The sequence below is a fragment of the Colletotrichum truncatum genome (genome assembly GCF_014235925.2).
Source record: "Colletotrichum truncatum strain CMES1059 chromosome Unknown Contig_0004, whole genome shotgun sequence".
Taxonomy (NCBI): Eukaryota; Fungi; Ascomycota; class Sordariomycetes; order Glomerellales; family Glomerellaceae; genus Colletotrichum; species Colletotrichum truncatum.
The window spans coordinates 468922-494065 of NW_027222401.1; the positions used below are offsets into that span (position 1 = coordinate 468922).

The window sequence follows — 25144 nt, forward strand, 5'->3', positions numbered from 1 at the left end:
TTGTCAAATAAGATTTGTAATCCTTCATTATGTCTGTCGATGTGAACGCACTCAAGGCCGCCCAAGCCAAAGGGCTCACTGTTGGGGTGGTTCCTAAGTCAACCGCGAAGCCCCTTCGGCTGGAGATTGATGACTTTATTCAGGATGTAGAGCTCGCGAATCTATACTTTCTTGCGCTGGAAGCTTTCATGAGTAAAGGAATATCTGAAAATCCCTTCTCGTACTACGAAATTTGCGGCATTCACGGTCAACCCTGGCGAGCATGGGACCGCGTCACGTCAGTGAACTTTGGCGCGGCTCCTGGGAGAACCGACTCACAGAGTGGCTACTGTTCACACGGCTCTGTCATATTCCCAACATGGCACCGTGTGTACCTAGCCCAGTTCGAGGTGCGTTTTGATCATGAACCTAGAGCTCAAGAATTTGGTCTTATTAACTTCCTCTCAGCAAGCTCTGTATCTCCACGCAGCTGAGATTGCTCCCAAACTCAAAGCTCAAGCTGCTTTGGATCGGTTCCGGATTCCTTATTTTGACCCGTTTCTTCCACGCCAAAAGGCAAGCAACGCGGATGTATACACCTATGGAATCCCCATAATCTTTACCCTATCTCATATTCAAGTACGACGCCCCGAGAATCCCTCTCGGTGGGTGTCCATGGCAAACCCGCTTTATCAGTTCAACTTCCCTGCGGATAACAAAGGCGGTTTTGACTGGTCAATGTTCAACCGGGTCCCCGCCGCCAGAGATCATACAATTCGTGGTTTAAACGCCAGTACGCAATCTGCAAACCACAGTTATGTGATTCAAGCATTTGACAATGTGTACAATCCTGCAAGCAGCCTCTCTAGCCAAACGCCCGCGGGTATTTGGCGGGTAATGTTTGACAGACAAAATTGGGTCCAGATGTCGAACCACTGGGATCCGAGAATTAGAGATCCTAGGGAGGTTGTTTACAATGCTAACTCCCTTGAGGGATTCCATGACAATATCCATGGTCAGATTGCCACAGGACCCCGAAATGCTAGTGGGCACATGGGTACTCCAGCATTTGCAGGGTAAGTCAACTGTTTGTCGTGTTTTCTTGCTTGTTATATGCTAGAGTGGCAGCGATGCATTTCCCAGTTGTTTCCCTTCATACTTTGCTCAACCTTTTCACTCTTGACATCAAGTCTTCCGCTCTCACTTGTTTGGCACCTACCGGTTCACTTTGTCCCTTCTATCTATAATCTAGACGGATTACAATAGCTCATTATGAACGAAAAACTAACATCTTTCAGTTTTGACCCATCCTTTTGGCTGCACCACTGGTAAGTACTGCAAGCTCCGTATTGGGAACATTCATCCTGACGCCTGTAAGCAATGTCGATCGACTACTGGCCATCTGGCAAGGCATCCACTCTCGAGACCCAGAGTCAGTCTCCTGGTGGACATCTCTCGAGGTCCCGGAAGGCAACTTCGTAGAACCAGGAAGCCTTTCCGAGACCCCACGGACCCCTCTGGTGCCCTTCCGTAAGGGCTTTACGGCAGACTCAAGACCCATATGGTGGACATCCAACGACTGCCGTAACCATCTAGATCTTGGATACGACTACCCCCAGACCGCCGCAGCACGAATGTCATCTGATCCTGTTCGCTCTTTAACGGCTTGGGCAAATACGCAGCTCGGGTGGTTGGCGCCCAGAAACCCACGGCCGGCGGATGAAGGCGCGCGCACGCAGCTCAAGCGTCAAATAATACAGCCCATACCATCTTTCCCTTCCAAGGTATTAATAGATGGCACCACGCCCGTGAGACCCGGACAGGCATTCATCGGATCCATGGCTACCGCTTCATCTACTCTAGCGTCAGGACCCGTTTCCAGATCCCTCTCGAGACCTCGCAGGTTTATCGCCAAGGCATCTAAAGCTGTCAAAAAGCTGAAGAAGATTGTCAAGCCAGGCATTAGTTCTAAGGATGTAGCCGCTGCCAATAATTTATCGCAAAAGGTGGTGGAAAATGTGCTTTCAGCCGCGCTTCCTGCGTCAGACGTCGATTTCGGTCGATGTTATGGCCACCTTGAAACTCTGATCAGCCAACAGAAAATGACGCAGTGGAATGTGACATTCAGCGTTAACAAGTGAGTTGATTACTATGTTTGCTTTAATGAGCCCGTCGTCGCTAACACGAACTGTCAATCAGATTCGCCCTTGACGGATCATTCATGATTTACTTCTTCCTTGGGGACTTTAGTCCCGACATTGAAAACTGGATCGTCGAACCTCGCCTTGCTGGGTCGAGTGGAGTTTTTGCCAGCTCTAATGCGACGATCAACAACGGAGGTTGCGCCAACTGCGCGAAACAGGAGGCATCCGGGTTTAAATACATGGACACGGTTGCTTTGACTCCAGCTCTACTGACATACTGGGATAACCAGGAGGAGCTGTACGGTTGCCGTATCGATGACTTGACGCCCGAGATAGTGCTGCCTTTCTTGACCAGAAACCTTCACTGGCGTATTGTTAATGTGAGTGTATCCCTGGAACGATGAGCCACCTGTGATTTCTAACCTTTCGCTCCACAGATACACGGCGAGCAAGTTGCTCGGGAAACTATCCCCTCACTCAAGGTGATGGTTTACTCGGAGACCGTGACCCTGCCCCAAGACGTCGCGGACATGCCACGCTTTGAAGACCATTCTGTCCATTACGACGTCACTCACGGAAGACCTGGGGGGTTGAATGATGGAGAAAATCTATGATCCGTATCTTCAAAGCATCTGACCGGGGATATTATGACAAGTCTATAGGCTTATGTACCTCCTTTTGGCTTTTTATATACAGATTAATTAAGCATCCCCGTTCAGGGAAGAAGTCGTGCTGCTCTGCCGTCTGCGACTAAAAAGCCGCATAGGCCCGCTAGTCTGCGGACGCTTCGTACTAGGTGTGATCACCCCCTCCCTGAGGGAATGTGGGTTGGCATGTGACTGTGGGAAGATGCCAAATTTACCCTTGCTGTTAGTTCCTGACCAACACCAATGATCCTGATACAGCCCTGTTGTACAAAATTAGTTGCAGTTAAGGAGGTCCTTGGTGTAAAAAAGCACTTACATCCGACATTCTTGATCGTCTCGCCCTTCCCGAAAGTCAACCATCCGGTTCTCGCACTATCTGGAGGATCCCACTTCCAGCGCGTCGTCAAAGACACGGCGCTGGTAGCCTGTAGCGAAATCTCATTCTGCTTTGGGCCTTCGATCTCGACGTATTTCGCCGGGAACGGGCCTTTGACGCCGTCGTGCCAACCTGTGCACCACTTTCCTCCCCACTTCTCTGGAAACTCGATACCGACTATCTTTGCGCCACTCATAAACTTTAGAACGTCGGGGCTGCCGTCCGGATCTGCCAGTACCTCACCCCAGCGCTGGACATGATTTTTCAAGGCGGTGGCAACTGGAAGCTGGAAGAGGGAATTGGTATCGGGAAAGGGACTCGGAGCTGGCGGCGACGGGAAATGGATATCGTAGTCCTCGATTTGTTGGTGGTCCCTTTCCACTTTGCCGTAAAGGACCGTTACGCCTGGTACTTCAGGGAGCGGCTGTGGGTGTCGCGATAGATGCTTGAGAAGTTGATCTGCAGTCTGGAAAACCGTCGCGTCTCCTTCATGGACAGTGTGTCCAGCTTGCGTACAAAAGAGACAGGCATAGCGAATCTCCGACGTCGTCCTCGCCGAGACGTGGGACTTGATGAGGAACCTCATGCGATACAGAAGCCCGAATTTCAAAAAGTTGGCCCGCGCTGTGATATACGGTCAGCAAATCGCACAAACTGGTCAAACACAAGAAGGGGGGGGGGGGGGGGGGACGGCTCTCACAATCTCCCTCCTTGTCCAGAGTAAGTTCGTTGTACACATGATAGTATTCGCAATTCAGGCAGCGCCCAATTGGAAGAGGCTCGCCCTGGTTTTCCATCAGCGTTACCATGTCGAGTGAGGATGCCGCGCCAAACCACGGTGTCTGATTCGAAGTGCCGCTCACATATGCCATTGTCTGTTTCAGGCCGTCCCAGTATCCACCTCTCCGGAACGCCTGCGCACCCTCGCAGAAACCCTTTACCTGGTGGAACGAACTCTTGGGGCCTATCAAGCAGTCTTCCTCTTTCGTAATGGTCGATACGGATCTGATGTGCTGTGTACTTGTGTCTGAAACTGCTTGCTCGTCGGCTACTAGCATTAGGCCGTCGCTATAATGTCCATTTGACGGAAACGTTACGGGAGCAGGCGGTTCAAAGTATGTCGCTGCAAGAGATGATGTGCGTAACTCGCTCATGGGGATCTTGGGAGATTGCCCGTTGGACGACGAGTGAGTTGGTGTGTCCGAGTATACCGATGTCCGATTTGTCGTCGACGGGCTAGTGGGGTCAAACACCGAGCTTTGCGGCGGCGTGTTCTCGAGACCGATGCGGTTGAAGCGGCTGACCACATTGTTATCGATCGGCGAGTGAGTAGTGACTGCCGAATTTTCGGGGATGCTCTCACGCATCGGACGCCGAAGCTTCGGGACCGAGGTCTGCTCTTCAACCCAATCTGAAATCCGAGGTTGAGGGGGTTCAATCGGTGTTGCAATCTTCAACGGTTCCGTCTCATCCCCAAGGACGTCAGGAGACGAACCACGCCGTTCTTCTCGGCGAGCTGGGACGACTTGGGCGATGGTTGCCTCGTAGACGTGACGAGATGAGCGGGCATCAGAGGCAGTAGACTTCGCCGAGGAAGGGGTTCTGCGAAGCGTGTTGCCATCTGATGACCCCTGCGAACCCCTCGTTCCGCTCCTCTGCCCGGCGTGAGGCTTTTGCTGTCGTGCTACGGCAGGAAAGAGTGAAAAGTTGAGATTGCCTTGGCTTCCATTGCGTGAGGGAGGCGGCGGCCCCGATTGTGAGCCTATCTTTGGCGACTGAGCATGGGCGGGCAAGGGAGGAAGGGGAGGCAGAGGGGGAAACGTGTGCACGGGAGTCGTTGGTGTCTTGTTCTCAATCTTCATCCTCTTGACGTAATCTAATACATCAAGAGCGAAGGCTCTAGTTGCGGTTTGGACCTCGACAAACTTTGACGGGTCAAAGGAGTCTACGTCCATAAAATCCTCAAAATCGTACAACAGCTCCTCAAGAACTCTGCGCTTTTCCGCAAGGTCGTCTCAACGAAATCAGTTAGAACCGTATAGCTTCGCTCACCACTAAGTCAAGGGCTCACCGTTGTCTCCGATTGCGTCTTTGAATGTGTCACCATGCTTTTCGACTTGGCTGTCCCAAAGCGGCTGCAGGCGTTTCAGTGCCCGCTCACCCTCCTTAAAAATCACCTGCGCAGATTTCATCATCTGTTTAGCCAGCTCGGGGTCTTCATCTTGGGCTGCTTCAGCGTTCGCAACGGCTTCCCTCCCCCTTTCCACCACCTCACGAAAGGGCGTGATGATGAGCTCTTCGACATCGACAGCCATACTGTCTCGTAACAATGAAGTTGAATGATTCAAACCAGGTGGGGGTGGTTGCAGGCGGCCCTGCGGCCTTGTACTGCCGCGGAAGGTCGGATCAGCCTTGGAGCAGCGTGAGCGATGGGGTTCAGAATAAAGGGTCTTGTTGCTGGGACCATGCACTTGGGTCGAATAAATTGCAGTTCGCCAATAAAATAAAACACGGCAATGCGGAGAGGGGGAAGATGTCGACTTGTCAAAAGATCAGCGTTGGGCCAGTTGCGAAATGACTGAATGAAGCTGTATTTCAAGAAGCATCGCTGGCCAGCCGATCGAGCACGTGGTGGTTTCGCCAAGGGGTTGGTGAAAGGGTCCCCTCATGCGAGTTGAAATGGCGCTATTGGTTCGGTCGACCCAAAAAGGCAGATCTTGGGGCCCCAGTCGTCTGACATGTTGAAGAACATCGAGCCTTGTTAGGAAGCGTGCCCGATTCTATAGGTTTGCGTGCTTCCCCGTCTGGGCATTTTCGGTGAAGGCCCTGTTTGAGATTCTTTTGCTACATAAGCTGAACTTGAAGCGTTGTTCAGGGGGTGAATGCTGGAGCAACGTCCACTCATCCAGGAATGTGGAGTTTTATTAAGAGCTGTGCCGCAGCTTTGACCTGTAGTAGATTGGATTCCAAAGACCAGCTGAAAACTAGCTCGCGGTGCTGAAGCTGGATATTAATCTATTGTAACATCTCGGCCCAAGGGTACGGCCTTGTTGCGGAGATTTTGTACGCGGCCCTGGTCGGCCCAAGCTTCCCATGTCGCTAGATTGTGGAGGAATCTGTCAACAGAGTCAATCAGATGGGTCTGGCGCTCGTTTGTCAAGCACGCCATCCCGTAACGCCGGCCCCAGGCACGGATCCGACACCGATATTATCGACGACACAACGTCCCGGCCGTTAGGTCACACGGGCCGGAGAAGGAGACGGGCCCGGAACTCTGCACAGACATCCGGCCGTCCCCATTTTGTTTAATGTAAGTAGATGTCAGTTCAATAATTGGTGCGGAGACTAGTTTCTAAATTCGACGAAGCACCTTTATTGTACTGCCAAAAATAGAATAAAAAAAATAAAACCATTGGCAAGTTGCGCAGCTTATAGTCATTTTCATACTTGGGTTTTGATGCTCATGAATCAGCCTAGTTCGAACTGTGAATAAAGCGAAGTCATCGTCCGATATCGTCGTTGAAATGGATAATTTCCAAAACTTGAAACCAGCCGGTATCTAATTAATACGTAGTACAAAACATCCTCGGGTTTACACTGGTAATAGTATAGTACCCACTTAATCGGTTAACCATTGGCCGCATTATCACCTGCCTTCGGATAGCCGACAGACAGACCGATAAGCCACCTTTATCCGTCAGCGTCTTGGGCATATTCCGACAATTTAATGGGTCAGAGGGTTCCAGTTTGGTTACAGATGGGTCCGGCGTCGGAAGCTGCACCTTCGGCAATTTGATGCTTTCCCCAGGCCTATCTATCCTTCGCTTAACAATTGCGTCGCGTCCCTAGTTGAACGTAATGCTACGATGAGATTATAATTGTAGTCGGATATGCATCTGGTTGGGTTGTTGCATGTACGGAAACTTTCAACGAGTGTTGTCATCAGATAATTTTCCATAATCGGATAAATGTCGACTTGCCGCTAGAAACTGACTCGACTTGTGCGCGGCCGGAGCCCCCGATGCATTCAACCGCAGTGTTTCCTCTTTCCAAGAGGCCCAAAGTGCCCGATGTCCGGAGCTAAGGGTCGGTTCTTGCCGAATCGGCCCCTGGAAGCAATTGGGTAAGTCACCGATATCAATGACATATTACTGGCCCCATATCCTTCCGCTCGGAAACCTGTTCCGTTCATGTTTGATCTTTTTTTGAAAAATACTTTCAGAATTCAAGGAGCGAGGAACAGATACTATTTTCCAGCTCAAATGGCCTACAATGAGTGCCAAAAACAGCATGCCAGATCTCGAAGACTCCTCAAGGAGAAACTCTTCCAGCCGACGACATGATGACGTCGAAGAATACGCGGATATACTGCCCAGCAACAGCAAACGGGAAAACAGAGGTCAGTGGATCATCCAGGCATTCTCGGGTTTGCTGCTTATCGTCTCTTAGAGAACCCGGAGCATTCAGATTTATCAAAGATTCCATCAGGGGTCTTAAATTTCGAAGACGACCCGGTCTCGCGACACCAGTCCCATGCAGATGTGCCGTATGAGGTCTACAACCGCTTTTCGAAGCATCGCAAGCACATCACTGTCGCCGTCATCTCGTGGTGCGGTTTGCTCTCTCCCATTTCCAGTACCGCGGTTTTGTCGGCACTCCCTGAAGTTGCGGCTGAGTACCGAACATCCGGAGACATTATCAGTCTCAGTAATGCCTTGTATCTTGTCTTCATGGCAATCAGCCCGTGTTTTTGGGGTCCTCTAAGCCAAGTCTATGGGCGCAAATGGGTAAGCATCATGCCAAAGCAACTTCATTTGAGTCTTCTCGGGATTTCCCTAAATTCTAACTCATCCTCCCCGTCCTGAACTTGGCTTGCAAAATGACTAAAGAATCAACATAGACCTGCACCATAACAGCCTCGCTGTTCCTGGCCTGTTCCATCGGCACGGCTTTAAGCCCCAACGTCGTTGCCTTCTTCATATTCCGTATGCTCACCGCTTTTGCCGGGACATCATTCCTTGTCACAGGACCCGCCGTGATTGGTGATCTGTACCATCCTACGGCACGCGCCACAGCTATGGGGTGGTTTTTGTCCGGCACTTTGATCGGCCCCACCATCGGACCCGTCTTGGGCGGCATTATCGTGACTTTCACTTCCTGGCGCGCCATCTTCTGGCTTCAAACGGCCCTGGCCGGCGTGGGCGTGGGCGGTGCCGTCTTCTTCATGCCGGAAACCCTACAGAAGCTCAAGAGCACGGATCTCAAGGGCCTGCCAATGAACAAGAAAATCAGCGTACTGTGGGAAATGACTAATCCTATCCGAGTCGTCCGACTCTTCAAGTTCCCGAATCTGATCCTGGTTGCTGTTGCCAGCGGATCTCTCGTCTGGAACATGTACGGCATGCTGACGCCTATTCGATACGTTCTCAACCCCCGATTTGCGCTCACCTCCCCTGCGCAATCTGGATTGTTTTATCTGGCCCCCGGATGCGGATATCTCGCCGGGACTCTCGTCGGTGGACGGTATGCCGATTATACCGTTCGGAGGTGGATTGCCGAGCGCCACGGACGTCGCATCTCCGAAGATCGACTCCGATCATGCCTTCCCTTCCTGGGGCTAGTACTACCTGGCTGTATGCTCATCTATGGGTGGACAGTCCAGCAACGAGCAGGCGGGGTTGCAGTGCCCGTCATTTTCATGTTCCTCGGTGGTGTCGCGCAACTGTTTTGTTTTCCTAGTCTGAACACGTACTGCTTGGACGTCATTCAAGGCCGGAGTGCAGAGGTGATTGCGGGTAATTTCATGGTTCGATATCTTTTCGGTGCTGCAGGATCAGCCGTGGTACTGCCTGCGATCAAAAAGATTGGCGTGGGATGGTTCAGCACAATATCGTCTGGCTTTTTGGTGATCGGTGCCATGAGTGTCTGGTCTGTGGCTCTTTGGGGCACAAACTGGCGCAGGAGGATCGATGAAAAGACCCAGCAATCTGAAACCTAGGTAATGCATCAACTGGGAAAGACATGAAGATGATCACGGAGACTTCCGCTACTGGCAGGTTCATTTAGCATCAAAATCCATAAACAGTCAACTGCATCATAGCGGCTGAACTTTTACAGATTCAAATAGCTAAAGGCTATTTGTGATTTGATGGACTTAAAAGAAATAGAATGAAAAATATTGACAACAATTACAAAACGTGTAGAACTTGATTCAATTCAGTCAAGACTATGTGCTTTGTAATTCAAAATGACAATTCCAAACCAGGTTCGGTCAAATTAAAATATTTAGGGTTTGTAATCAGATCATCAGATCTACAAATACCAAACTCTATTGAAAGAAGAACCTCAATCATCAGAACACCCGAAAGTCTATCAAAGAAAATTACAGCAGTGCCGATTGGCTGTCTTATTGAACGACACCATTACACCCGAGATCTTGAACCCTGTCGCGGCTGTCCAAACCACCTCCTCGGCTGCAACAAGTATAGCCAGTGTGGTCTCTCTAATAGAACTTGATCGATCAGTTTTGTATGTTGGGTACATTTTGTCGGTCCGTGACATCTCGGATTGCGCTTCGTGATTGACCTGCTTGTGTGAAGCATGCATACTTACGTTACTTAACTGGCGTATGCTAGCATCGGTCATTAACCTGGCCATCCTATGGCCAACATCAAGATGCGCAGGATGGCAAATTTTTGCCAGCTTGGACGCTATCTGTTCAAGCAGTGGTCCGAAACTTAACTTTATAACCATATGCAAAACAGTTGTTAAAACTATGATTATGGAATACGTTTTCAATTGAACGAGAGTTGAGACTCAAGTCATTGCCATAAGGTAGGCTATGTATTTAAACTGTTTATTATTTGATTATTTCGGACTTCAACTTGCGCAATCCAAAACCATGCCGTACAATCTTCAACGGTAAGCCTTCCCATCATTTGCAGGCGCTTTCAATTCTATTTAGCACTCATGAACGACCTTTCTCCAAATCAATTCGCTGCTCTTACGACCCAGGAGTGTCGTGTTGCCGAAGCTTCCCGCAGACTTGGCATCTGTTTGTTGTTCTACGTCTTGATTCGCCAGCGGCTCGCTTCTCAGCCATGCAAGACTCGGCAGTCCGCAACCCCTCATTTCCGGCCGCAGGGAGGAGATGTGATCTTGTTTTCACATTCGACCAGAGTCCGAAGGCACAACGCTAAGCAGATCCGCACGGCACTGCACTGCAAGACAGGTCCTACATGGCAGCATTTCAAGATTGTCCTATAAGCATGACATTGACATTAGTTTACACTGATCAATTGCGATGACAAGCCAAGCTGACCTACGACGTCCGGAAGACTGCAATGTCGCCGTCATCTGCGCACTCCCTTCCGAGTTTGATGCCGCTATCTTGGCTTTCGATAACATCGGAGATGTTAATGGACACACCCGTGGGCCACCGCCTGGGCAAAACGGGCATCACATATTTTGTCGCGTAGGAAGCCATGATGTTGTTTTGGTCCTTCTATCTGGCATGGGGAAGGTTAACGCGGCAACCGAGACTGCTCGCCTTGGAGCTATGTATCCCGGACTTGAACTGGCTGTCTTGACCGGTATCTGTGGTGGAGTGCCATACTCAGGAACCGACGAGATTGTACTTGGAGATGTTGTTATTAGTAAGAGCATCGTGCAGTATGACCTGGGCCGGCAGTACCCTGGCAAGTTTAGCCGGAAAGACGATGTCGACCACAACCTTAGCCGACCAAACAAAGATATCCGTACTCTGCTCGCCACCTTAGAGACGCAGCATGGTCTGAGCGGCTTACAGCGCCGCACAGCCCAGGTTCTGGCAGAGGCCCAACAAATGGCTGTTAGAAGACGATATCGAAGCCGTTACAACCGTCCTGCGCCGGAAGAAGACATTCTCTTCGAGCCAGCCTATCCACACAGGCATCAGAATCAATCAGACTGTGGCTGTAGCGTAACAACTGCATGTGAAGGCGCGATAAGTGCTTCTTGCGAGGAGCTTCAGTGTGATCTTGGACACCAAGTGTTGAGACAGCGCCTCGAGTCTTCTAGAAAGAGAAAATTGGGGACAGACATGCTGACAGCAAGCATACAAGAATCTCAAATACACATCGGGCGTATAGGCTCAGGTGACACAGTCATGAAATCGGGTGAACATCGGGACCGAGTCGCTGCCGAGCATGGTGTGATAGCCTTTGAGATGGAGGGGGCGGGGGTCTGGGACGAGATTCCATGTATCATCGTCAAGGGGGTATGTGACTACGCCGACAGTCACAAACACAAAAACTGGCAAGACTTTGCGGCTGCGGCCGCGGCCTCGACAACGAAGGCACTCTTGGAACTCTACCCCAGAAAGGAGAGGTTCAGGGCTCACGATACAGGCTGTAAGTCAAAAAGTCTTCCACTCTGATTTTGCTAACCAGGTTCAGTTCTTGCTTTACGCAACTCGAATCCGGAACCTGCTGAGCCGTCCGAAATTTCTAGTCATTTGAACCATAATGAAATGCAGAGAGAAACCACGATCACTACAACAAACCGTGAGTCCTTATGCAAAGTTGTGGATGGGATAGGTCGGGTATTGACAGCTTTCCAGATCGCACCCACTGCATCATACCGCTAGCGAAAAACAGACGTTTTGTCGAACGCACTGAAATGTCTGATCTCAAGCGGATGCTGTTCGATGAACCTTGCCAAACAGCTGCTTTAGTAGGTTTGGGTGGCGTTGGGAAAACACAGATGGCCGTTAACATAGCCTACTGGACGAAGGAGAACAGGCCAGAATACTCCATCTTCTGGATCCCGGCTCTCAGTTTCGCCAGCATTGAACAAGCCTATACCGACATCGCGCAAGAGCTTGGTATCCGTCCTGAATCCGAAGGCGATGACATCAAAACTTGTGTGCGACGATATTTATGCTCAAAGAAGGCTGGCAATTGGCTCTTGGTGATAGACAATGCCGACGACATGGAAACTCTATATGGATTGTCAGACGGTCAAAGTGGCTTGATGAATTATCTTCCACAAAGTGAAAATGGCATTACGCTCTTCACCACACGTTTGAAGGAACTAGCGATGTCAGTTGCAGACGACGCTTTTGTGGAACTCGATGCAATGAATCAAGACGAAGCCAAGAGCTTACTCAAAAAATGCGTTCTTCGACCACAACTCCTTCGGGATGATGATTCCGTACTGGAACTACTGGGCTTTCTTACTTACCTCCCTTTGGCCATTACTCAGGCCTCGGCGTATCTAAACAGAAACCCGAGCATGTCAATCGCAAGGTATCTTCAATTACTGCGAGGTACAGAACAGACTCGAACAAGCACACTAAGCCGAGAGTTCCGCGACAGCACCAGGTACCCAAACACTCCGAATGCAATCGCAACTACGTGGCAGGTATCCTTCGAGCAGATTCGACAAACGGACAGCCATGCCACTAGCATATTATACTTTATCTCACGCATCGAGCCGAAGCTCATACCATTTTCGATCCTACCTCGCTCAGGCTCCGAGGAAGAAACGGAATACGCAATCGGCACGTTAACTTCCTACGCATTTCTAATATATCGAGACGAGACACAGACCTTTGACATGCATAGTCTCGTGCATTTAGCGACGCGTATTTGGGCGAAGAAGCAGTCCGTTGAAGAACGGGTTACAAAGGATGCAGTCGAGCATCTTCACAAGATATTTCCATCCGATAACCATGAGAACTGTGCAACTTGGAGGCAATTTATACCCCATGCGCTCAAAGTCTTGCAAGAAGAAGGTGTAAATGTCGAGTCTGAGGCAATATTGGAACTACATTTACGAGTTGGACGGTGCCTGTTGAAAGACGGGCGAACCAAGGAGGCAATCGATCTGCTAAGGCACGTGGTGGAGGTGCGAGAAAGCACGCTCGACGAAGCCCACCACTCACGGCTTTCCTCGCAACATCTGCTCGCAGGGGCATACGAAGCCGATGGACAAGTAAACAACGCCATAAAGCTGCTGGAACACGTAGTAAAGGTGCGAGAAAGCACGCTGGACGAAGCCGACCCATCTCGACTTGCCTCGCAGCACGAACTTGCACGCGCATATCACTCAGATAGACGAATCAGGGATGCTATCAAGCTGCTCAGGCACGTAGTCAAGGTGCAAGAAAACACACTCGATACGAGCCATCCAGTTCGGCTTGCCTCACAACACGAACTCGCACGCGCACTCGAAGCAGATGGTCAGGTAAAGGAGGCCATCAAACTGCTGGAGCATGTAACGCAGGAGGAAAAAACTACATTAGGCGAAGGCCACCCATCTCGACTTGATTCGCAGCACGAGCTCGCACGCACACTCTCAGCAGACGGTCGAGTAAAAGAAGCCATTAAGCTACTAGAGTATGTAATGGAGATGCGAAAAAGCACCACACCCAACGAGGCGCATCCATCTCGACTTGCCGCACAGCACGAACTTGCGCGAGCATATGAAGCGGACGGACGAAGAGAGGAGGCTATGAACTTGCTAGAGTTCATAGTGGAAGCCAAAGAAAACACACTGGAAGAGGGTCATCCGTCTTTGCTTGACTCACAACAAGGACTTGCATGTGTATACCGATCAAACGGACGCATAAAGGAGGCTATCAGCATGCTAGAGTATGTGATGAGGATCAAAAAAGGTTTATTCAAGGAAAGCCATCCATCTCGGCTTGCCTCGCAACACGAACTCGCACGCACACTCTTAGCAGACGGACAAGAAGAAGAGGCTATTAAGCTGCTGAAACAGATCGTGGAAATACCGGAAAGCACACTCGAAAAAAGCCATCCATCTCGACTGGCCTCACAGCACGAACTTGCACGTGTTTTTCACTTGATCGGGCGAATAGAGGAAGCCATCAAACTACTAGAGGGTGTAGTAGAAGTCGAGAGCATACTAGACGAAGGCTCTCTATCTCGACTAGACTCGCAACATGAGCTCGCCCGCGCATATAAGTCAGGCGGACGAGCAAAAGAAGCTATTGCACTTCTGGAACATGTGGTAGGGGTAAAAGAAAACATGCTGAGCGAAAGCGACCCATCTCAACTCGCATCACAACACGTACTCGCAGGGGCATATAAGGCAGACGGACGAGTAAAAGATGCTATCAAGCTACTGGAGCATGTGGTGGAAGTGAAGAAAAGAACGCTTGATGAAAGTGATCCGGCTCGACTTGCCTCAGAACATTTGCTTGCAGAAGTATATGCAGCAGGCGAGCTAACAAGAGAAACTATTAGACAGCAAAATTGACAAGTATATCGTCTTGAGAGTAAACTGAACAAGGATGTCGTCGAACGTGAAATGCTTCTACTCCGGAGGTATAGCTATCCTCTAATGAAGGGTAGCGGCGCTAAACGAGAATTCTTGAGCGTTGGACTTTTGGTATGCACAATACAAGGCGACAATGGCATGCATAGAACAACCTAAGGCTCGACATGGGAATCGATGCAGATCGAGAACTTACGGCTCCAGATGCTGGGCGCAAGTTTGCGAGGAACCTTTACTTTTGCCATGAAGGTTACTCAACATTCAGCAATATAACTGACAGACCACACTCTTGTCTACTTTCTTACCTTCTGTCCAATACCACTTTTACAGCCACGAGATCCATCTAATTTCACCCTTGAATTGGTGATGAGGCCTCAACCGCTAGGATCTACGGGTGTAAAAGAGATCCGCTTGACGTCATTGACTTCTCCAATCTCATATATCAACCGTAGATTTCGCCTTTTGTTTCCTTTCATTGGGGCTTCGCTCGGGTTAGGTCATTCATGTGTATGATTCAATCAACCTAAGCCACGAGAAGTTGGCGCAGGCAAAAAGCAGCTTCATAATTTAGAAGCCAAAAAAGTTTTCGCCTCATCATTTGACTAATGAGCCTACCAAAACCCAGGAATAGGAGAGAATGATATGATGTAGGCTCCTGATGAGGTGAAATATCTGACAACTCCTAGTGAGTGAATGGTAATTAGCAACCCTATCGAGTATGAATGATAACGCAACAGATCGCTTTGTGGCTGCCTAATACAACATTGGCTTATGAAATACCTGACAAAAGCTTATCTCAATGAATAACTAGTCCATAAAAAGGCCCCTGCAAGAAAAGCGAGGAAGCTCGGACAAGTGTAAATGCATCTTCAGGGTTCTGTGTCGACTCATGGCAAAATGGCCAGGCATAAAAGGCATACAAGGGTGGATCGAATTTCCTTTAGTCGCCTTCCTTCCACTAGTGCCTACTAATAAGCCACCATCGCCCCTCCAGATTGGACCGGACTTTAGCACTACGTCGGCGGCGTCATCGCAGTGTTCCACTGCTCGCTCCCGTTTTTAATCTCGCTGGAAATAGCTCCAGTTGCTGCCGTTTCCTCCGTATCCGTACGCTAAAAATGTATTGGTATTCCTTTCCCCCCCCCCCCCCCCCCCCCCCCCGTCCGTGGTGTCCCCGTTTCGTCTGTCTATTCTTTCAATTCAGCTTCTGTGCCTCGACCACCTACAGAAACGCCAGAGAAGGGTTACCTCACCAAGTACCTGTATCAGTCCGTCAATCCATAATCCCATTTAGGGTCTTCTGGTTCGGCTTCATGGAACCTCGTCAGCGTAGCCCGGTCTCGCTATTGAAAACCTGTCGCACATGTGCCCACGCCAAAATCAAGTGCGATCGTACAAAGGACTCCATCATATGTGATAGGTGCCTTCGGCTCGGTAAAGAGTGCACGTATGCGCCGGCCCGCAGCCGCAGACCGCCGGGCTCCCGTTCAAGGTTAGCCCTACCAGTTCCCACGGTACAGTTCCTGAGCTGACTTGATGCCAGGCCTAACAAATTACTGCAAATTCCCGACCAGCCAGCATCCACTGTCGACCCCGAAAGTCCTTTAACCTCTGCATCTGATCCGATCCAAGCTTCACCCCTGACTAATTCCGCATCCAGTAATGGAGGCGTACGGCAAACGTTCACTAGCCACACCGGGCCCGGCAACCAAGTGCAAGATCCGTTCGAAGCTGGTCGCCTCACCATTGATAGAGGCCAAGAGCTTCTCAATCGCTTTCGTATAAAATTAGTGCCTCATTTTCCGTTTGTCATAATTCCTGCCTCGGAGAGTATAAGCACATTATGGCAAACAAGACCAGCTCTGTGTTTGGCCTTGCTTGCTGCTGCATCTCATGACGATGTTCGGCTGCAAAGAGCTTTAGGCCAAATGTTTAATGAACTCATAGCTTCACGTCTAGTATGGAGCAACTTTGCCTCTTTAGATATTCTTCAAGGCTTACTTATTCATCTTGCATGGTAAAGAAGATTCTATTCCTCAAATTCTCTCTCTTCATCAACATTAACATTCTTTCGAGGGCCCATTTCCAGCCAAGACCTAAACGGTATTCGCAGCATCTTCATTTAGCTGTTAGCATAGTTTCGGACCTCCGTCTGGACAGACCGATAAATCTACCATTATGGAGCGTCGGAGGGAGCCGTTCGCCGCAAGAACGTGTAGAGTCTTTGGACCAATGGAGGGCTCTTCTAGGAACATATTACCTATCATCATGGTTGGTCACCCAACGGGCCTACCCAGACGCACATGCATGAGCCCTAAGCTAACCATCATATACGTAAAGCTCGAGCATTGTTCTTCAAAAACTTCGGATTATTACTCTAACAAGCTACATGACGGAGACTGCTAATAGATTAGTCGAAGCAGCTGAATGTCCCACAGATCAGTACCTGCCCTACATAATTCGCCTACAACGGCTCGCTGAGGATATTGACGACATAGTCAAAAATGAATCGACGCTAGATCCAATGCAGATACAAGCAGCTGTATCAGATGCCAAAGAAAGGGTAGATAATTTCAAGAGAACATTGTCTTTCCCTCTTGGTGACTGTCGTAAGTAGCCCTCTCTCAAACCAAGAGAAATATGACTTAAACTGCCGTAGCGCTTCTGGTACCCCAGATGTACACAATACAACTTTGTCTCAACCAACTTTCATTACCAGACTCACCGTTCGGCCTAAGTAAACCTCAAAATCCCTCCATGCAACGTTTAATCCAAGGGTTGTCGGAGAGCATCGTCTCCGCCAAATCTCTTGCAAGCGTACTTCTTCATACGCCTCCAGGCCAGGAAGTCTACTTCCCCAACATTGTCTGGGTCATGCTCTATTGTGGAAACACCCTGGCAGTCCGATTAGATCTCCAAGCAGCGGATCCGAGGATAAGTTTCATGACAGAACATCTTCGGCAATTTGCCGACATTGGCCACACGATCCGGCAGGTTGTCTTAAGACTTGAATCCGCCACCTCGCCGGATCTAGATGATAAAGGAGACCGCGATTCTTTTTACCACTTTTTGCTACGGACACGACGGGTCGAGAAGTGGTATTTAGAGCAACAGCGACAATTCAGCATGGAGCATCGAACTTTGCCGAATAATTTGAACGCGTCAGCCACCACATCCTTTCCAGGCGCTGGTATAGAGGTAACTGGCCTACCGCATCTGGCTGGTAATATCGATTATTCGGTCGCGCAATCGCCGTTTCCGCAATCAGCCATCGCTCCAGCGTGCGATGACATGATGTATCGCGATTTTGCACTTCCCGGGAACGCCACCATGCACTCGAGCTCAGAAGTCTCTATGGACGATTTATCATTCGTAAAAGATACTTTCATTCCGTTTAAGAGTTGGAGCTACTCTATTGCAAGAGAGGACAGTGGTGTACAATTTTAGCATGGTTGGCTTACAGAGGTCTGCGGGCCCGGACACGGACACGGATACGGACATTCGAAATACACGCATAACACTTCTGATGAGAACGCTAGATCCCTTGAACACTGCCACTACCAACCACACCTACGGAAGTCAGCGCAAGAAAACACATGTGACGGCATGCTTTGGTGTGAGCACCACGCGGCCGAGTGACACTGCACCTCCGTTCCGACCAGGAGCAATGTGAAGTTTCCATGTCCGTATCTCACCCGTGTCGGGCTCTAGGATGACGACTTTAGAAGATGCCCAATTCTTGCAACATATAAAGAAGAGTCCAAATCTCGAAGATGTATACAACTCTGCGAACATGCTTGACTCAAAACTCTTGTACGACAATCACATTAATCGGATACATTACTCAAAATGCATCGTTTCTCCAACTTCATTGTTTCGGCAGCTCTGATACTCTTCATGAGTTCAAGAGGTCTTGCAGAAGCTCCGGTATACCAACCATGCCCTCTACTTCGAGCCTATCACTCTCCGCCAGTTATAGACAGAAAGTCTGACTCGATCAAGTCGTTCAATCAAGAGTTCTCAGCTTTGTTTGACCGGCTTGTTCATGATGGCGGCTCTGATGACTTTGGAGAGATCACGCCGAACACCACTTCGTTCACAGTTGTCTTGTTCTCCGGTTCTGAAGACACTGAGACAGATCCAGTGTTTTTCGAATACCATCACACAGCTGTTGAGGCACTTCAAGACTCAAGACTTGGCGCCGACACTGTGTTTCCCTTGGGCACACTAACTCAACTCTTCACAGTGTACGCATGGCTCGTGGAAGTTGGTGACGAGCACTGGGGTACATCAGTTACCGTGTTCTTGCCAGAACTCAACAATGCCAGCACTTCGGGTCTGGCAGTAAACTGGGACGAAATTACTATCGGCGCACTGGCTGGCCAGATGTCTGGGCTTGCACGAGATTGTAGGTAGATCATTCTTAGGTTCATGTCGAATTGCTGCTCACACAACATCAACAGCCTACGCCTGCACGCTTAACAAACCGTGCAACCGAACACAATTCCTAGAGGAGTTTTCCACAGTCCCTCCATTGTTTCGCCCAGATACCACTCCCTTGATATCTAATGCCGGGTTTCAGCTCCTTGCTCTAGCTTTGGAAGCTCGTACAAGCAATGACATAACCTCTACATTTGATCACGTTCTTTACAGCAGTGTCTTTGAACCTCTGAACATGACCAAGAGCCGCCTCTTATCGTCGACCGACGACACAGATATCTATGCTCATGATCTCAACGCTTCAGCGGTTGGCGACCCAGCGTCAGTATTTTTGCTACTAACTTCGTATTGAGACACGGGCTAACACGTCGCAGCGCACTTGCTATGCTCTCTACCGCTTCGGACCTCGCTCGTGCTGGCCATGCCATGCTCAGCTCGAAACTGATTTCCAAAGGTTCAACCCGTCGCTGGCTCCAACCCGTTGCCGACACCTCGAATCTCCGCAATGGCGTCGGCCGCCCCTGGGAAATCTACCACGCCGGTCAATATGCCAACAGTTCAATCCTGGACGTTTTCACCAAAACGGGCTTGATCGGGCACTACGCGAGCTATTTTGGTCTCGCCCCCGACTTCAACGCCGGCTTCGCCATTCTCGCTCACGACACTGAAGCCACGCATGGACCTGATCTTAACGTCTACGCTGATATTGTCTCTTTGGCAATTTTGAAGCTTCAAAAACTTGCTGCAGCAGAGATGGCAGCACGCTATGCTGGCTTCTTCGAAGGGCCGTCTGGGTCGGCAATTTTCAACACATCAAGTGATGGGCATGGCCTTGTCGTTTCTTTGCTAAAGAACCGAAACATTGATCTTCGTCAACAGGTTGCTGCGGCTGCGGGTATTGAGCTTGCAAACCTTGATTTTCGCTTATACCCCAGCAATGTAGCAACTGACACCCAGCATCAATTTGTCGCCGTTTTTCAGGATAAGAGTGCTCCTGTTGATATGGGTACGCCTACTTGCATCACTTGGCAGGACGTCGACTCTTTAGGTTCAAGCATCAATGTACGGTTTGTGTTCGGTATGGATGAATCGGGACGTGCGTCGGATGTTACACTGGGTGATGGCTCCCTTGTTCTATCTAGTGTTACGACCCGACAGTTAACAGACCACTGACGACGACCCCGCAGGGGCTCAGCGGTTATAGGGACGGCCGTCAGCCGTTACGTCGTAACAACCCCCACGGAACGGAAGAACTAGGATACAGGTCACGTGACGATAAGCAGGACCGACGCGGTCCTGGGACAGGACCGACGGTGCCAAGGGAAAAACATCAACAACAGCGAGAACGAAATTTTTGAAAATCGGAGCAAAAACGGCCCCAAATACGCGTGCTCGCGGCCACAGAGCCCCCTTCGATGCAATGCCATCCTCGGCCTTGATTCTACGTCCCAAAGGGGCCCAAGATGGCCGCAGAGCACGCCCCGACTATAATGAAAAACTTGAGAGCAAGCCGCAAAATACGACATATCAATAGACAACACTGTTACCACCACCACAGGCGAGCCACAAGCCGCTACACGAAGCACTAAGACTGCGCCCAAACAATCAACTTCAACACAACAGCCGCCGACAGGTTTTGGGTCACCTGTCACCCCCGACAAAGTTTGCAACGTCCTACAACGACGAAGATGAGTCCGACAGAACAGTATCACCTTCCGCACGGAGAAAGCACTAGGCATTAGGCATGCTACGATCGATGCCACACAATACTACAGACCACAGACAGACTGGTCCCCTGTCGCCCCTTTTGCGAAGAAGGATTGGTGTCCCTTCAACGCGCGACAATGTCTGCGGAATCTGTGCGGGAGCTCTCATACCCAGTAATCGAACATGTCGGAGTCAGTGGAGCATTGTGCTTCGTGGAAGACCCTTGGGCCAATGTGGTGGAGGGCAATAGTGGTCAACAGGCAAGAAACAAGAGGCCACATAGGAACCCGGCAGGAGGCAACAAAGAATTTACAGATGCAACTGAGAAAACGGCACATACAAGTCCGGGAGGATACGGACAAAACAAAGAGACAAAGCTGAGCGCTGGGGGGAGACTGTAGGTACAAAGAACCAGATACGGTGCTACCAGCACCAACTGAACCGAAGCAGGAGGACGCAAAACAAGCATTCTAGAGAGCAACACAAAAGCGAGAAAGCAGACAGGAGAGCAACACACTTCTTCAACAGAGGGCACAAACACACAGAATAGAGAACATAGTGGGGAGCTTGGGGATAGCTGGCCCTGATGCAACATCAGGGCGAAGTGGGGCGTCGCTGTTCATTGTCGACGCTTCGGCTACCTGCCAAACCCCGCTTTCCGGGCATAGCTGCTGGCATAAGAGCGGCTTCATAACCGAGTAGGAATAAATCAATCAATCAATCAATCAATCGACGGTGCCAAGGGCGGTCCATGGCGATGGACCGACGTCCTGGGTGTCGGTCCCCCAGGATCAGGAAGTGTTCAGCATGGAACCAGACTTGTATATAGTTGGGACTCGAGTCCTCTCGAGTCCTACCTTTCCTAGTTCTTCAGCAATCAACTTCGTGACTACCCTCACCGGTACTTTCAGCTATCCTAAGTGACGAACTACTCTACGACTCTTGTTGAGGCCTTGACTGATCACCAAGCCCTTTGAAGATCTACGATCTATTCGACCAGGACCACGGAACGACTGTTACTACTCTCAATCCCTGACTTACTGCTAACACAAACCCACTGTCAGTTAGCTGGCCGTAACATCTAGGTCTGATTGAGGATGTCAATTCAAGCAACAACCTTCTTGTAGCCATGCACACGAAATACGTACTATCTGGATGGCGAAATTGGCAAACAGGAGGGACAAGTGTAGAATGGTTTTTGTTGTGTTGTATTTTTGGGTATTATGATATCCAATCCGGGTTCAAAATCCCCTACCAATACTGCAAAAAATGCAACCCTTTCCTAAGATATTGATGAATTATTGCATGACCTCGGACGGCCGTCTACTGCAAGAAGCTGAATATAGTGCATATGATGTCGTTACGAAAACATACAGCCATTTGATTTAAGTTAGTATGGCAAGTTTCGCCGCCAAACCGACATCCCACCACCCACAATTTCCTCTTATAGTGTTGCGATAGTTGGAATACGGAGTCGTGTGGCACTTCCAGCCACACGCCCGCCAGGCTGAGAGGCCCAAGCCTCCCAGACCCACGTGACAGGCCAAGGGGGAATATCCCCACCTTCTAGTTAACAACACTACTTTCAACTATCATGAACTATCGATTAGAACTAATTTACTGTTATTTATTATTAACGAACGGAATTCCGTTTTACTCCTGTGAAACCTATACTGATTAGTAGTAAACCTTATAATTGCTATTAATTTGGTTAACTTTATAATTACTACTCTGCTATAGATAAACCGTAGATTAGCAAGGTTAATACTAGAAGAGACGACTTCTTAAACTAGATACCTAAGCCTAGGTAAAAGTAGGGATTTCGTACTAACGAGAGAAGAAGCAAGAGTAACTAGGATCTACGGAAACTAGTAGAAGAAAGCTTCTTTTCCTTGAATCTACTAGTAATCCGATTATTCGAGTAACCTAGGGACTGCTATGCTTACCTTAGGCGGGATAAGGTTAATTGTAGCTAATTATTACTAGCAAGAGCGTTCTATTACGCGTTTTCAATTACTAGAAGAAGAGACCTACCGAATCGACAGTCCTCTAACCTCTTTACGCTATAAAGGCGAAGATTTACGAATCCTATAAGGGATAACAACTTCCCTAACTATAACTATCCCCTACGCGCGGTGCTAATTACAAGGCGCCTACTAGTTTCTTAATAAATCCCTAGACAAGGTACTAACCGCAAGGCGCTTGCTATAAGAGACTGTTACGAGCAGGTCAGGGCAACCAACTGTGGCACAAAGCAAAAGCTTCGGTAATGATGACTCCGGCATCATTATCCCCTGTTCTGCACTATATAGCTACGCCGGCCAGGCACCAACTGGTTGGGCCGTAACAGAGACCTCCCTACTAGAAGAAGAATATGCCGAAAGGCAAGCAGAGACTACTAACGGTAATCCGCCTATATAGCTATACGTATACGCCTTTAAGGCTACGGCTTAGGAGAAACATACGTAGTTATAAGCGTTATAAGGCTAACTATCTACTAGATTCTAAACTTCCTAATAGTAAGGAGCGAAGCCTAAAGCGAGAAAGAGAGATTTACGAGAGAATCTATAGTAAAACTCTCTCCTTACTAATTCGAGACTTATATATACCTTTATACCCTTTAAGAATATTAGCAAGAACGGCGCTAATAGAAATAAACGACGAACTGATAAAAATCCCCGATTTTATAATTCTTTCCCCTTAGAATCGTAATATCCTAAATCGTCTTTTAACTCCTACTTCTAAGCCTATATCTTATACTAATCGTAGCTAATACTATTAAGGATTAGAATTTAAGATTCTAAATAGAAGTAATCCTTTTATACTATTAGAATAGAGCGAAATTTACGAGAAGGATCGCTTGCAAGTAGCGTTACTACTAAAAGCTAATTAATAGTCCCTATCTTATAGAGAATCGAAAGTATAATCGATTTAGTAATATAAGGTAACTAGGTAATTGACCTTATAAACGCTAGCTTATAGCAACTAGGTTCCTATATAGGTTTCCTACTTAAGACTTATAAGAAGAGGAATCTTACAAGCCTCGAGCTATAGAACGAAGTTTCTCTCGATTTCGCCGACTAGTTAGAAGAAGACTTTTAGAACGTCCCTCCCCTAATCTTACGATTCTTTAAAGACTATTTAATCGGTAATAGCGTTTACGTCGAAATAGATAGTAAGAAAATCTCGAAAAACGTAGCATTAGCTTTTAAAAAGGAAGAATTTTACTACTAGTTACCTTAAGAACTCGAACAAGGCGTTAAGAGATATCGTAACCTAAAGGCTTTAATAAAAGACCTTAAATTCTACGAAGAGATTACGAGACTAGCAATAGTAGCTAATAGTATAGGAGGAAGAGTCGAACTAACCTTATAGCTACCTCCTTTATAAGAATAATAATAGTAGTAACTACCGTACCGACCGCTATATCCTACGGTCTTTCCGTTAATAGACTTCTAACTATATAAGTTAATAAACCGTATTGGAAAGCAATTAACAGAATTTGCGAAACTATACCCTAACGATATGAAATATAGCGGCGATATATACGATATACTCGAAAAGAAGATGCTAGTATTTGTAGATTACTATAGAATGCTAGGAATTTATACCTCCTAATATAACAAGGTACTTCCCCTAATACTAAAAAAAATAGCTAAAACCTACTTTTACGCCTTAATTAAAGTAATTAACCTACAGCCTAACTTCGAGACCATGATTAACTAATTGAAATTACACTTCGAGACTAGGGAAAGGTAATAAGCGTACGTTACGTAGTAGAATATAACTACTTTTCCCTAAATTATTCGCGATAACCTTAGAAAGACTAAATCGGAGTATTTTAATATACTATATAATAAATTAAGCAAGATTTAGCCTGGTTTGCTATAATAGGATTATAACGACCGATCCCTCTATACCTAACTTCTATACGCTTATAGAGATATTCTAGAGTATGTAATAGCGTTATTTATACCGGCTAAGACGTACGAGGGACTTTGCAGCTAATTAATCTTGTCGATCGAGACAGCTACCTGTCTTAACTAACAACAATTCAACATAGTAGCCAACCTACTAGAGCAGTACTAGACCGATAGAACTTTTAATGGTCGAAGGCGTTATTTACGATATAGTCGTTTATTACGAAGTCGATCATTACGAGGAAGAAGCCGTAACAAACCCCTATTACTGCTAACGCCTAAGAAGTGCTACGTATATAGAAAACCTAACTACTAGTTAACTAAATATACTATAGAAGAGAAACGAAAAGCGTACGAGAAGTTTAAAACTACCTAATATGCCTAGGATACGTTACTTCTAGTATATAGCTAATTTCTTATCTAATACGAGGGTTTCGACGGGTTAGACCTATAACTTACCGCCGAAGACTCTTAGCAATACTACTATATAACCGAACAAACTAGTAAAAGTAACAAAGAGGAAGAGACCGGTAGCGATAGTTAATTCTAGGTTACCGCCTATTTTACTATAATAGTAATTAACGGTAATAGGATCGCTATGATCTTAGCAGACTAGTCAACCTACTATGCTATTACGAAAGAAGACCT

At 48.2% G+C, this 25144-nt stretch overlaps 6 protein-coding genes across 6 annotated transcripts; 5 read left to right on the forward strand and 1 right to left on the reverse strand.

Moving 5' to 3' along the window:
• Nucleotides 1-29: 29 nt before the first annotated feature.
• CTRU02_206909 (tyrosinase) lies at nucleotides 30-2737 on the forward strand (the record flags this gene model as incomplete). Its single annotated transcript, XM_070204795.1, has 6 exons — nucleotides 30-389; nucleotides 448-1055; nucleotides 1278-1307; nucleotides 1358-2116; nucleotides 2179-2503; nucleotides 2561-2737. The coding sequence occupies 6 exons, from the start codon at nucleotides 30-32 to the stop codon at nucleotides 2735-2737; spliced, it is 2259 nt and encodes a 752-aa protein (XP_070061328.1).
• Nucleotides 2738-2824: 87 nt separating this feature from the next.
• Nucleotides 2825-5461, reverse strand: CTRU02_206910 (sh3 domain containing protein; the record flags this gene model as incomplete). The annotated part of the gene is made up of 4 exons (XM_070204796.1): nucleotides 2825-3030; nucleotides 3087-3770; nucleotides 3847-5160; nucleotides 5218-5461. The coding sequence occupies 4 exons, from the start codon at nucleotides 5459-5461 to the stop codon at nucleotides 2825-2827; spliced, it is 2448 nt and encodes an 815-aa protein (XP_070061329.1).
• Nucleotides 5462-8133: 2672 nt separating this feature from the next.
• CTRU02_206911 (MFS general substrate transporter) lies at nucleotides 8134-9144 on the forward strand (the record flags this gene model as incomplete). The annotated part of the gene is made up of 1 exon (XM_036729471.1): nucleotides 8134-9144. The coding sequence occupies one exon, from the start codon at nucleotides 8134-8136 to the stop codon at nucleotides 9142-9144; it is 1011 nt and encodes a 336-aa protein (XP_036578978.1).
• A 1305-nt stretch (nucleotides 9145-10449) lies between these two features.
• On the forward strand, nucleotides 10450-14411 carry CTRU02_206912 (phosphorylase superfamily protein; the record flags this gene model as incomplete). Its single annotated transcript, XM_036729470.1, has 3 exons — nucleotides 10450-11536; nucleotides 11582-11689; nucleotides 11746-14411. The coding sequence occupies 3 exons, from the start codon at nucleotides 10450-10452 to the stop codon at nucleotides 14409-14411; spliced, it is 3861 nt and encodes a 1286-aa protein (XP_036578977.1).
• A 1331-nt stretch (nucleotides 14412-15742) lies between these two features.
• CTRU02_206913 (uncharacterized protein) lies at nucleotides 15743-17876 on the forward strand (the record flags this gene model as incomplete). Its single annotated transcript, XM_070204797.1, has 5 exons — nucleotides 15743-15921; nucleotides 15973-16446; nucleotides 16506-16700; nucleotides 16770-17038; nucleotides 17089-17876. 5 exons carry the CDS (start codon nucleotides 15743-15745, stop codon nucleotides 17874-17876), a joined length of 1905 nt encoding a protein of 634 aa, XP_070061330.1.
• A 402-nt stretch (nucleotides 17877-18278) lies between these two features.
• On the forward strand, nucleotides 18279-20042 carry CTRU02_206914 (beta-lactamase family protein; the record flags this gene model as incomplete). Its single annotated transcript, XM_036729468.1, has 3 exons — nucleotides 18279-18837; nucleotides 18893-19190; nucleotides 19244-20042. 3 exons carry the CDS (start codon nucleotides 18279-18281, stop codon nucleotides 20040-20042), a joined length of 1656 nt encoding a protein of 551 aa, XP_036578975.1.
• Between the last annotated feature and the right edge of the window lie 5102 nt (nucleotides 20043-25144).